This window comes from Malania oleifera, chromosome 7, assembly GCF_029873635.1.
Source record: "Malania oleifera isolate guangnan ecotype guangnan chromosome 7, ASM2987363v1, whole genome shotgun sequence".
In the NCBI taxonomy this organism is placed as follows: domain Eukaryota; kingdom Viridiplantae; phylum Streptophyta; class Magnoliopsida; order Santalales; family Ximeniaceae; genus Malania; species Malania oleifera.
Window position 1 is genome coordinate 101,937,424 of NC_080423.1, and position 13,676 is coordinate 101,951,099.

At 36.3% G+C, this 13,676-nt stretch overlaps 2 protein-coding genes across 6 annotated transcripts; both read right to left on the reverse strand.

Moving 5' to 3' along the window:
* Window positions 1–396: 396 nt before the first annotated feature.
* Window positions 397–3,275, reverse strand: LOC131160273 (patellin-4-like). Of its 2 annotated transcripts, none has more exons than XM_058115742.1 (5): window positions 2,714–3,275; window positions 1,517–2,594; window positions 1,279–1,403; window positions 1,049–1,193; window positions 397–954 (listed from the first exon to the last, which is right to left on the reverse strand). In XM_058115742.1, exons 2-5 carry the CDS (start codon window positions 2,576–2,578, stop codon window positions 703–705), a joined length of 1,584 nt encoding a protein of 527 aa, XP_057971725.1. In that variant the 5' UTR covers window positions 2,579–2,594; window positions 2,714–3,275; the 3' UTR covers window positions 397–702. The 2 variants fall into 2 exon arrangements, with proteins under 2 accessions (XP_057971725.1, XP_057971726.1); XM_058115743.1 differs by having other exon boundaries at window positions 2,706–3,026.
* Window positions 3,276–5,761: 2,486 nt separating this feature from the next.
* LOC131160274 (superoxide dismutase [Fe], chloroplastic) lies at window positions 5,762–12,639 on the reverse strand. Of its 4 annotated transcripts, none has more exons than XM_058115744.1 (9): window positions 12,373–12,639; window positions 12,225–12,277; window positions 10,786–10,860; window positions 9,718–9,906; window positions 6,980–7,151; window positions 6,733–6,851; window positions 6,619–6,645; window positions 6,484–6,507; window positions 5,762–6,349 (listed from the first exon to the last, which is right to left on the reverse strand). In XM_058115744.1, the coding sequence occupies exons 1-9, from the start codon at window positions 12,440–12,442 to the stop codon at window positions 6,134–6,136; spliced, it is 945 nt and encodes a 314-aa protein (XP_057971727.1). In that variant the 5' UTR covers window positions 12,443–12,639; the 3' UTR covers window positions 5,762–6,133. The 4 variants fall into 4 exon arrangements, with proteins under 4 accessions (XP_057971727.1, XP_057971728.1, XP_057971730.1 ...); XM_058115745.1 differs by having other exon boundaries at window positions 10,786–10,871; window positions 12,373–12,517; XM_058115747.1 differs by lacking the exons at window positions 6,484–6,507; window positions 6,619–6,645 and having other exon boundaries at window positions 5,762–6,368; window positions 6,729–6,851; window positions 12,373–12,571.
* Between the last annotated feature and the right edge of the window lie 1,037 nt (window positions 12,640–13,676).

Sequence of the window (13,676 nt, forward strand, 5' to 3'; positions counted from 1 at the left end):
TTAAGCTTATATATTAAAATCTAAGTAAGGTTGAGAGTCTGGCTCATTTATACTCCTGAACAAATTATTTATAGATTCGTTTTGCTCATTTATGTGTACAAATTAAGCCCTTTCACTCGCAAGTAGATTCATTTAGATGCCCTCCTAATTAAAAATTTTCCCTTGATCACCTTCATGATCACTCAAAACAAGAAGTTATAGTGGTTTTTCCCAACAGCCTTGTGTTTCTTAGCTCATCTATGAGGGCAAAACATTTACTTGCATCTAAAAATTTTCACTTTTCCAGTGGAATTAGATTTTCCACCAAAACAAACAAAAAAAAAATGTTCCAAATCTTATTTTAGGGCAATAAATGACCATGAAAATAAATTATTTTGTAGCATACAAAAAACTAAGAAACATGCCAAATTAAATCAATGAATAGAAACAAATGTCAAACAAGAAGAAAAATTCTCCAGTTCCAACAAGTTAATTTGCAACAGGAAAAACTAACAGCAGATTCAAAAATTAATCAACGACGATCCTGCCCAAAGAATGAAGTTATACCGAACCAAAAAGAATGAGATAAAACAACTTAATATGACAGAGCACTCTTCTTTCACATACATGCCTCATCTTCCTCACACTGCCATACTAAAAGCCTGATGAGATACAATTTAATGGCGGTAGAAACATCATAAAGTTATGTGCAAAATATCAAAATCAAAGGCTCCTCTTGATCTTGTACCGATACAGGATCCTCTTCTTCTCGATTGACCCATTATGTATAGTAATGACAACTTTTCCAGGCTCATCGTTCCTGAAAGTGTTGCGAACGGGTGCTTCATGCGAGCCCATCTTCTTCGACTTCTGAACAATGATGGTATAAGATTCCTCATTGGCCGGTACAAATTCCTCCTTGTAATTCACTTCCCAACCCAAGACAGTGAGATCCCAAATGAGTGTGGTTCCAGCCTGTGACCATCAGAAGGCAATTTCAATTTGATCAAGCAATCCAGACAAGAGTTCATTTCATCAATGAAACCAAATTAACCAAAATTAAGTCTACCTCGGGTGCAGGTATCTCGATTGTTTGGTCTGATCCTGCCTTGACAGCAAGTCCCAATACCCCACCGTCTTCAATGGAGAACTCCGAATCATTCTCCCGCTTGAACCCACCATACTGCACAGGAATTTCAGTGGCTGGAATGTACCTGTAATGAGGAATTTGGTTTGTGTTCATCATTTGTCACACCAAAAGACAAAGAAGAATGGATAGCGCTGAGAACAGCTACTTACTTCAGCAAGGTTTTGGTGACCTTGGATGGGCGAGCAAACACAAATTTGCTCTTGGTTCTTTGGGCTAAGAAAGGAGAAAAGAGAGAATGCAATGCATAATACCAGAATGGAACATTAATGAATACCTGCAATCAAAACCAACAGTTGAAGCTATTGAGTATTAATGAACAAAATGGCACTTTTTTATCACTAGAAGATCAAGATAAATTGATTAACAGAGATTCATGATGATTCTTACATTTCTGGCAACAAACTCAGGATAATTGTCTTGGAGAAGCCCAAGAAGTTGCTTCAGGGTGATGCGGAGCTCCTTTCTTGACAGTCCAGGGGAATTCTTGAGATCATTGATTTGGAGCAATGAACAGACACCACCAGGTTTGAGATTGAGGTTCTGTATTCCCTTCTCCATGAACTGCAACCTCCATCTCAAGAACCTCAAGCGCTGTTCATCAGTCCCGAATGCCTTCTTATAAAGCTGTTCATTATCAAACACCCCATAGACATTGTAGCAAACAGGGTGGCCTTCATGATCGGAACCGGACATGTAACCGCTGGAGACAAGATCAGCACCCAAGTCCTCATCTAAGACTGAATTGATTTTAAAGTCCTTCCTCCATTGCAGGGTCTTTTTTAGCATCTCAAAGGCCTCATTGACCTTGAATTCTCTAGCTCTCAGGAACTTGAGGAGGATAACATCGGTGCCCTCCGTGCCCTTACTAGGCAATAAGGGTACACCCCAGAGGGATATATCCCTGTCAACTTCAGCAAAGCTCTTCTCTTCCACCTCTACATCTGACTTCTTCTCTTTCACATCTACATCACACTTCTTCTCTTTCCCATCTTCTATGGTTTTAACCACAACGGCTGTTTCTTCAGATTGCTCATTGGGTTTCTTTTCTTCTGCACCTTCTTCTGCTGTTTCCTCCTTGCCATCTCCTTCAGAATTCAATTCATCCTGCTTTTCAGATTTGATGCCCCCTTCACCTTCATCCAATGATTCTTCATTTGTTTTCTTCTCCTCTTTGCTAAACAGACTATTACCAAGGATCGCTTCTTCTAGTTTGGATTTCAGCTCAACCAAAGCCTTCCTCTCAGGCTCCTTCAGATCTGAGAAAAAGTAGCTCTCCTCCTTGAAAGAATGACTCCTCTCAACCGCTTTGTGTTGGGGCTCATCCACCTTCTTCTCTTCGGCATTTTTGCAAACAACTTCCTTGGTCTCTTCCTCAACCTTTGCAGGCTCTGATTGAGAAATTACAACATCAGCAATTTGGGTTTCTTGGGCTTTAATCTCAACAGTCATGGTGGATGATATCAGCCTGAAAATTATGAGTACAACACAAAAAAAAATAAGAAAATCTCTTCACTTCAAATGCAGAAGAACAGAAAACAAATATATATATATATATATATATGAAAGAAAGAAATACCTATTCACCTCTTGCCTGGATTCTGACTCTCTGTGATTTAAAAGGTGGTTTTGAGAGGAGAAAATGATGATGATGGGCTTGTGCAACGGTTATATATTTTGAGAACTTCAAAAGAGACACCCAAAGGTGTATTACATCTGGAGCCACCACATCAGGGCCGTTGAGATTATTCTTTACCAATGCTTCTGCAAGCCTGGAAGCCAGCAATGTAGGGTAGGGTTTGGGTCCATAGTCCAAATCTATATTTAGGAACATTGATTGAATGGATGTCCTCATATCTGTATAAAGACTAAAAAACGTTCCTCCTGCACCTGCATTTGCCTTTAAATGAGTAAAAAACACCCTACAATTAGAATTTTGATTTTTTTTCCCCTCAAATCGAGCTAATTATTCAGAAAATTATAACACTCTCAGTTAATGTGAATTTTATTTTATTCAAAAACGACATATAGATGTATTCAAATGATGAAAAATTTTCACACCCATTTTCAAATTATCCTCGAAACCAAGATAAGACATACAGATGAGGAAAACCCAGAAGAAAATTGTATTTCAATTTGTTCTGTCTTCCTTTTTCTGGGTATTAGAATTAGAGGGTTCTGTTTAACAGTAATGGTTGTTTGATACTAAGTGACAGCACGCCCGGCGAAAATTTCAAAGATGCAAAAAAATAAATAGATAAATAAATAAAACATCAATTAGCAGCTCATACTCTACATTATCGAAATTGAAGAAATTTTCAACATTAACACAAATGGAGAAAAAAGGAGTTTTTTCCCATTTTATTATTAAAAATATATAAAATATCAGATAATACTTTGAATGGGAAAAAATTTCCCAAAGTAATGCTTACGTAATCTCGCAGGTTGATGCTGCGAGATTTAAACCGATAGACTGCTGTAAAGACGAGACGTGACAAAGAGGGAACCAAATCTCGCAGCTTGGAGCTGCGAGATTTAAAGAGAGCAGCCAGCTGGAAATCGACGCGTGGCGCGTAAGGGGCGAAAATCTCGCAGCTTGAAGCTGCGAGATTTTCAGGACAAGCCACCGTCACCTTCCCGAGTTATGCAGGGAACTTACCTGGATGCTGCCGGAGGTGGATGCTGCCGGAGGTGGGAACTTAACTGGAACTTACCTCATCACCTTGCGAGGGGGAGAAGGCTGGAATGCGACGGCGACGGAAAAGGATACAAGCAGCTTGGGCAACGGCGCCGGCAAGGATGGTGAGCGACGACGGCAGCAAGGGGTGTTGGCGACGGTGGCGGCGAGGACTGGTTCTGCTTCAAGAGGTGTTGCAGGGTAAGGACGGGGAGGTTGCCTGAGGTGGAGATGCGTGGTGGTTGTGTCGGTTTTCTGGTGCGATCCGGAGTTGATAACGACGACGATGACGGTGACGATGGTTGCCGAAGTTGTTTGCGGTTGTGTGGTGTCGTGGCCGAATCTGCTGGTTCGTCGGGTGAGGTGGTGAAGTTGCTGCAAGGGAGGCTGGGCGAGTGGAGCGGGGGGTTGTGGAGCAGAGAGCGGCAGCGGCGGCTACTGTTGCTGCGAGTTGCCGAGAGGTGTGGGTCGTCATCGGAGTTGCAGAGGTTTGAACTGACGGCGAGGCTCGGCTCCTTTAAATCTCGCAGCTTGGTGCTGCGAGATTTTCTCCCCTCCGCCACGTGTCACTTTTTTATTGGCTGTTCGGTTTAAATCTCGAAGCACCAAACTGCGAGAATTTCTTCCCTCCGTGCCACGCGTTACCTTCCCAGTAGTTCTCAGTTTAAATCTCGCAGCATCAAGCTGCGAGATTACGTGAGCATTAGTTTGGGAAATTTTTTCCCCATCAGAGTTTTATTTAATATTTTATATATTTGTAATAATAAAATGGGAAAAAACTCAAGAAAAAAGGGTGGGGGGGGGGCGGAGGGGAACAGCATAGGCAAATCGAAATTTTCAAGTAGATCTGAGACAGACCGGAGAATATAACCGGCAGAGAACGTGACGGGTGAAGCAATACGAAATGTCAGATAAACCTTTCTTTTTTTGGATTAGGCACCAGGTTCCACGTGTCTACTGTCTTTTTTTTTTTCACTCATTTTCAATTTTTCATCATTTTTTTTTTTTTTTTTTATCGGGAACTCCTGCCACCAACATGCCCTTCGAACCCCCCCGGTGCTGCACCAAATTCATGGAGCAGCGTCCTCCTCCCCCGGGTCTCGCTTTCTCAAGTAAAGCTCGGATGCGGTTTTAGCCAGTTGGACTTTAGGCCAACTCGCTCCCCAGGACATATCGCAAGACATGTACCCCATGACGCAGCCACATTCTATCAGACTAAGAGCATCAACTGCATGCATCAACCAGGAATCGAACCCCGATGATCCTACTTAATTGCCAGCATCTTTTCCACCATGCCATGCCTAAGAGAGAGAGAGAGAGAGAGAGAGAGAGTTTTTGGCAAAACATGGAAGGGAATTTTTTTTATTTTATTAAGGTATAGTGCTATACTTCCTTAATAAATATTAGATTTTTTCTTATCCGCTATTTTAAATAAATGTACCGAGTACAATATCCACAAAATAATAAATAAATAAAAGAAAAATATTTAGAAAGTAAGTAGAGCATTTTTTTTTTGTAAAAATAATTAATATTTGAATAAAAAAAATTTTATGCATAATTTCTATTTCTTCTAATGCTACTTACCCTACTTGTCATAATTTGTTTATTACTATTAATGAAGAGGTGACCATATCGTAAAATCCGTGCATTTGGTGCACGCATTCATGTAGAGGTCAATTACACATTTATTTATAAAGAATTTGAAATGGCTACATCCTTAAAAAATGTATAATAAGAAAATCCCTTAACATATAATACTCGTCCCCACACTCAATGAAACATTCTAAATTTCAAATGAACAATACAAATGACTTTTAAAAGATAAAAGTACTTTTTTACACAAATAAAGATCAAATTGCTCGCTTGAATCACTTGCAAGCGAGAAAAAGAACTAATAAGTAAAACCATTCATAGAAAGTGATGTCATCCCAATCATCAGTGATGAATATGCTCCAACCTTGAAATATAGGGTTTCGACCTTTTTATTGACAATTTCATTCTTACCTTGCTTCGGTGTGTCACCCTCAATAACAGGAAAGAAGTAACAAAAAGGATTTACAAGACAAATTTATAAAACTACGACTGCAAGAATCTGAAAACAATGCATTATGCATCAACTTTTTTTTGCATTGCAGCTGCAGTTTACTGCATATTTGACAAAACAGCATAGCCAAATATACAGAATTCTCTCATGGATGGAACATAAAAATCCTCTCTGTATCAGTTCGAGCATCTATGCATCATCCCTATGTTAACATTTGGGTGTATAAAACGGCAGCTAAAGAAGAGACCATGGTCTGATTTTGTTGCAAAAACGAGCAACAAGTCATTTATTCAGCCTCTGAATCATAATTTTCAGCCTTCACATACGTCTCATAAGGTTTACCTATTATGACTGGATCGGCCTCTTCCTCTCTTTTTCTCCTTTCTTCTTCTTCTCTTTCTCTCCGTGCAGCTCGAGCCTTCGCAATTTCAAGTCTAGAACTCACTGCTTCCCATGATACAAGCTTCTCCATGAAGACTGATATGTAATCAGCACGCCGGTTCTGTCATAAGAAACAAAGACTATGCCATTGTTATAGTATAGCTGCAAGAGTCTGAAAAACAGACAGACAAATAAGTTTTAAAAAATAAAAAAATGACTAGCAGGGTTTTTCTTGTGTTTCATCAATGGGTTTACCTGAAAGTCAAGGTAGTAAGCATGCTGTCGGGAAAAATCAAAATACAAACCAGAATTAGTAATTAATAAATATATCATATGAGAAATCACAAAATCATTATCTTGATCAAGATAAACAATCAACATGCCGAGTACCTCCCAAACATCAATAGTCAGGATCGGCTGCAATAAACAACCACAATATCATTAGAACACGCATGTGTACAAACTACAAACTTGGGGCAAAAGAACAGCTTTTAATATACTCACAGAGTAATCCCAAAGAAGAGGGTTTACAGCGTTGGGACTCTTCACAATTACAAGCTTTTTATCTTCCTCTGATGGATGAGGATTGGTAGCATTTTCTACATCAAGTCTATTTGCTTTGTCTGGATAAGAACAACAGAACAACATGTTAAAACTGATAAAATTCAGCAAGGAGCACAATAAATTGATCATCAGAAAAATTATAACAAAAAGCAAAAACTGCCATATTGTAGTGGAAGGATCCTCTTACAGACAAGCCAGGCCCAACCAGAACCAAACTGCGTGGATGCAGCTGACTTGAACTCCTTGACAAAACTTTCAAAAGAACCAAAGTCTCTTTCAATCAATTTCAGAAGATCTCCAGATGGTTTTCCGCCACCACTTGGTTTCATTGATTCCCAAAAGAAATCATGGTTCCAGACCTGCATATGGGTGAAAAAGACTATTTTTTAAAAAAATAAAAGGCACATAACAAGCAGATACTTCCTTTGACAATAATTGCTACAACCTACAACATTTGGTTATGAAAAATATTTATAACTGCTATGACCTACAATTTAGGTCTGCAATCACTTACAAAAATTGAGACATACTTTTGAGTGTTTATTTTTAAACACTTGCCTTAGAAAGTACTTCTACGGGGAAAAAGAAAACTTCTTAGAACAACTGCTGTTTTAGGCATGCCTTGCCTTGAGGGCTTTTAAAACATTGGTATGGAGATTTGGTCATTTAAGTAGAAGCTCCATTTTCAAAACTACATTTTTATTTGTTTCGACCAGCTAAAATGCAAGTACATTAAGGTAGTGTTTGGGAGGGTGGATTTCAGACCTTGGATGTGCATTTGAGTGGATTTGGACAAATTTAAATGTAATTTTATATTACATCTTATCCAAATCAAATACAACTCCAAATCTAAGGCCTCTCCAAACATAGGGTAAGTAGTAACACAAAGAATGAGTAGAAGACCTAGAAATGGGTCTAAGCATGCCTTGCCGGCTGTCTGAATTTGACTAATGGCTCCATACGCTATTCCATTCTCCTTTTTTTTCACTTAATTATTATTGTTTTGGTTTTCCAGGAGACCCATTTGCATACTAGATAACTCAGGGCAGACCATCCCCCATCCCAAGATCCTTCCTAACTCTTCCTAAGATTAGAATTCTAGACTTCCAATATAGAAATCTTAATCACTGAGATGTCCCTGGGGCTCTGTTTTTAACTTTTGCATCCACGCCACTCAGTATAGTAGAAAAGTGAGTTTGGATCCATGCTTTCCTCGCATTTATCTCAACTATTCGCTCCCAAGTCTCTCATGTATTCAGTCTCAACTTCCATGTCTCATACGACTGATTGAACTTTCAAATGCCCATGTATTCAATAACATTGCTTTGATATATATATATATATATATATATATGTTTGGCACCTTATCTATTGAATCCTTTGTTAGTGTTTTTTTAATAAAATAAATTGCCATTGGTATCAGTTGTTAGCTGTTGTTTTAAGCATTTCCACCTTGGTTAAATAATAAATGAAAACGGATCCTTGTGAAAATGTGTCAGCATTGATGGAAACACTTCAACAAACACCAACCACAAAATCAATTGTTCCACCTACATTTCCCCTTCATCATCATCTAGGAGTTGTCTCATTTCAGGTGCATGGAAAATTCTGAAAAGGGGCATACTACCCTATCAGAAGGTACTAGAGAAATTTTTTACCAAAATTTAATTTTTGTGCTGAAATTTTAAGATGCAATCAAATGGTGGCTGTCAGGTGGCACAAAGCTCCTAAAAGACACGGAGATAAACATTCAAAAAATTAAGGTTTCAATATTAAATGCAAATATGTACATCAGAACAAGATATTCTAAAATTATTTTTTTGATCATGAACATGGAAAACAGCCATTCACTTTCACAGAAAAAGAATTGGGACCAGTAAATTCAAGCTTTTCAAAAGATTTTTTTAAAAAAAAATATTATGTTCAATTGTACACTATTTAAAAATATATATATACAGAAAAAATTATTTAATCAAAAAAATATTTGAAAAGAACATGGTTAAAATATCTTTTGTCAAAATTTTCAATCAAAACTTGATTGACCCAATGTGGAACAATCATATAATGGTTGAAATATTGAAAAGCAAATAAACACATCCTTTGCACACAAGGATTGGAAATAAAATAAGCAAAATACTACATTTAAAATTAGATATTCCTTGAACCAATCTATCCTGATGGGAGGAATTTGGTTTGTTCAATAAATATTTTCATGTAACCCTAAATAGTGAAAGTAATAATGATCAGACACTGTTTTACATCGAAACAAAGTAACCTTCAGGTGGAACATTACTTCATACTCAATGGTTTGCTCATATTTTCTATTAACTGCAATAGATGGTTTAGTGGTCCTATCAATAAAACTAGAAGTATCATTATTTCAACTTGAGGAAAAATATATTAGAATAGGTAAAAAAATATATTACTTAAATTACCATTACATATAAACATTATTAAATGAAATACTAAATAAGTATGTTAAAAGTAGTTACATAATAACAAAGAGCTACAGCCTACAGATGTTATTTGAGCAATAGAAGCATAGACTAAACCCACCAACTGAATGGTGTGAAGAAGACTGGAATAATACAAACTATCCTGAAACAGCAAAACAATTATCACATATATACAGCCATGTTTCTCATACAACTGAACACCAAATTGGCAATAATTAGCAATGCTTTTCTAAAATATATCTAATAAGCAATTGGTATATGCTAATTACTAATTATAATTGCAATGTCAAAAGTTTTGATAAATATTTAAGAGAATTACCACTAAATTTGGGTTACTCATAGTAATGTGATTCATTGTTTTATTGTGGAATACTATTTTTTTATTTCAAGAGTTGTTTGTTCTAACTCCTTGTTCTTTTATCATCTCATTACTAATGTAGAGAACAAAGACAAGTGCGTTCATAAATACCTGTGCAGCATTGTTGAATGCTGGAAGTAGATTGCCCTTGTTGTATGAAGCAATAACTATGTCTTCCAATGGCTTTTCATCTAACTCCGTTCCTACTATTTGCTTGTTCAAGTTGTCCACATAACCTCTATGGTGTTTTCCCCAGTGGTACTCTAGTGTTTCCTGACTCATATGTGGCTCCAAAGCATTCTATTATACACATGTTAAAATTAGATACTAAAAAAGAAAGCAAACATTAATTTATTTTTATATTAAAAAAATCAACAAGAACACCATAAATATTCTGGCACTCATTTCAAGTCCAAGTTCATGATTTCTCCGTTTTGTATTGTTTACAAGCAAAGGAAAATATTGTTGTCACCATGAGTTTTCACCTTGAAATTGAAAAAAGCTCAGGGTAAAAAAGGCTCAGGCTATGATGACAAAGCAAGCTCAGATATTTAATGCACAACCCTGGAACATGGGAGACAAGATACGAGTACAACCTGAGAAACCAACAGGGGCAAAACAAATCCTAAAAATGTATAATACAACACAGCAAATGCACATCAATAAATGACTTATATTTACTTACATAAATATATCATAAATAACAAAACATTAATTGAAATTTTTAGGCAGACTATTATTCCCATTCTTATTTCAAAGGAATTCTCAACATATTACCTCTTCTATTGTAAATATAATAACATTTATTATAATATCTTCTATACTAGACAAACCATTTCAATTCACTAATGTCATTCCTCTTTTTTCCACAATTTCGTATTTCATAAATAAATTGAAAAGTCTCATTATGTTATCATGTATAAATAGCATTGAGGAATCACTGAAGAAATGTCTATGGAGTGCCAAAAAAGTGCCAGAAATTGAACTGTATTTTACATTGTGAACTCATTTAAGGAATATCAAATGCATGTTACCAAGAAGAGCAGATATTCCGCACATAATGGAGCACTTTCTAGAAGCATGTTTTCTACATTGTTTATCACAGGCACAGATCAAGAAAGGTAAACAGCTTTTATCATTTTGAACAAGAAATAAAAAACAAATTTTTTCAGATCTTACCAGTGGATATGGGGGTGGTTTCAACTCAAATTTTGCAGTCACTATAGCAGGACCAGCTTTTCTTAAACATTGTTTCTGCAACCAAACTAAAAGAACTGATCAAGAAAAAAACTAACAACACTTTTAAGTTTCAACAGAAAGAATTGCAGGTTATTTGACAAAACAATAAACCACGTTTCAAGTATTGTTGGAATTAAAAAATTAGATGCAAAATGGAACTTGTTTTGTGTCTGGTTTTGCTACAGCAGTCAGCTGGAAAACCCAAAATTTCTATTCCAATTTCAATCAAACATTTACCGCTTCCTTGAGAAATTTTCATATATTTTAGCAGGAGCTAAATCATGTCACTTGCAATTAATGATTCCTTTTTGCTGGAAGACCGTTCTCTCGTAACATTTTAGTTGCACTCGTATTTACCTATCATCAAAACAAGATATGCATAGTGGGCATGATGTACAGAGATGGCACTCCACAAAATAGCCATTGGATTTATTGGCCGGTATAAGCAAGTCATAACTAGAAAGAAAATCCCTCGTGTAACTTACATGCTCCATCAAGCATCCAAAAGGGCACAATGTATGCAGTTTTACCTCCACAATTGGAGAGGCTATTTCTGTGACACAAGTGACTTTCAGATTGGGTGTAACACTGACACAATGGGATCAACTAGGACAATAAAATTGCCACAGTTCGTAAAAATTAGAGAACTAATACTTTGAAGCAGCTTGTTATTTTCACATTTCATTAAATGTTGTTAAGTCATCATCTATTTGGCAATCTTAACTGAAGCAAAATCATCAATTGCCAGTGCTCTGCCTGAATCTTTGGTGGAATCAATCGAACCATTTCAGAATTTTAACCACTTCAACAAGATGAGAAAAAAAAATATATTATTATATGAACACAAAAATTAGGCCTTTCTTTATATTTTCCAAGTTTATAATATCTATTTATGGCTTTCTCTGAGATATTTTACATTCATAAAAAAATGTTTCCAATATGGATACGAGGTAAAAGCCTAAAAGAGATGGTTAGATAACACCTTGGACTTTTTGCTTGATATCTTTCCCAAATGTGGGAAAACTACTACTCTTCTGCTTGGATTTTAATAAGTAAACATTTTACAATGGAACCAAACATACCTCTCTAGTGAAATCGAGTCAACTCATATCAGCGCAGGCCAATCAAAAAGATGAGAGCATAACTTAACATTTATGCATGTAAGGTTCCACATCCAAAATTTATAAATAAATAAAAAAATTAGGGTTTGAAGAAAAAACAAAAAGACTAAATATCGTCCCTCGCATCGGAAATTCAAAATCTTAGCTACATGTCCTCGAAATAAACATCCACACAAGACAAAAAATCAACCACTAGAAACGAGAATTGCAGCAAACAGTGCAAAATGAAAGCATACAGTCATACAGATACAAGCATACCGGCTTTCTCCTCCATTGCCAGCAATGAACTGGTCCTGGAACTCCACGAGACCCTGCCACGAGAAAAATTTCTGAATAAATGTGGGAGCAAGAGGAGAGAGAAAGCAGAGAGAGAGGGGGGAGGAAGAGAAGGCGCAGCAATTGCGACCTCGGAAGGGAAGAAGCGCGCAGGTTAGCGAAGGAGCAGGCGAAGCAGTCGCCACCATATCCATATGCATTTGCAGAAGAATTGAAATTTGGTAGACGGAAAGAGCAGAGTCCCCTGAAATTTGTAAGAGCTTCTCTGTACTCTGTACTCTGTACTCTCTAGTCTCGGGCAGTAGTACTACACTGCCACTCGTGCAAGAAGCCAAGAGGGCTGGGGACCGCCGATTCACCCGTTTTAGAGAAAACCAACCGGTCCGGAGGAAATGTGAACTTCATTAGGCCCTCGGTCACTCGCGAGCTTAACTAAATTTCTGTAATTTAATTACTTTTAATATTGTATAAATAATATTATTTACTTTTTTGTCTGTGTATATATATAATATTATTTTACACTCAAAGTAAGCTTAATTAATTTGCATTTTAATTCAATAATTTTGAGATTTATTTAGTTTAAACTAAGTCAAGTATGTCGACTCGACTCGACTTGACTCAATTCAAATATATACAAACTTAATTGAACAAAAAATGAACTTCACTCATTACTTTAAGTTCATACAAAGTCACAAAATTCATCTCAAGCTTCTCAATTGATGATGTTCTTGTAGTCATCAATTGAAATTCCATTAGATTCGTAAAAGCATAGTATACTTTGACCCTTTCACCGATCAAATGAATGATTTAACTATAATAAATAATTTAAACACAATACTTGATATTATTTTTAATTAGAAATGGTAAATTTTACCACCTAAATTGTGTGATAAAATCTAAATTAGGTAATTTTGAAAATTTGAAAATGGAAATGAGATGTGGTAGTCAGGGGTGATCATTTGATCAGTTCGATGAATTCAGTTTGTTGACTTTTTGAATCTGATCTCTGTTTCGATACTGACAAAGTATAAGTTTCTTATGTGTATATCTAGCATGTGAATAGATTCATTAATTTAACACACATATAAAGGAATGGAAATGCAAGCCTAAAGGACTTAAAGCCTATACGGTCTGACGTATTCTATGAAAACTGAAAAGTAAAGAAAAAGAAGAAGACATCTATTTTAATTTGTATTGCATTTAGTTCTTATATTTGGTTTGTAATAATGCAGGTCTTATATGATATGATTGCAAAGCTCAGAATGACCATAGACAAACCAAAGCTTAGGGTACCCAACACTTTCATGAAAAATTCTTTTCATAAAACTAAAATCATATAAAAAAGATTTAAATCATTTTAGATCAAAATAGGGCTAAAAATTGCTTTTTTTTTTTAACTATCCTCGATCGACCAGCCTTCTCTAGTTTTAAAAG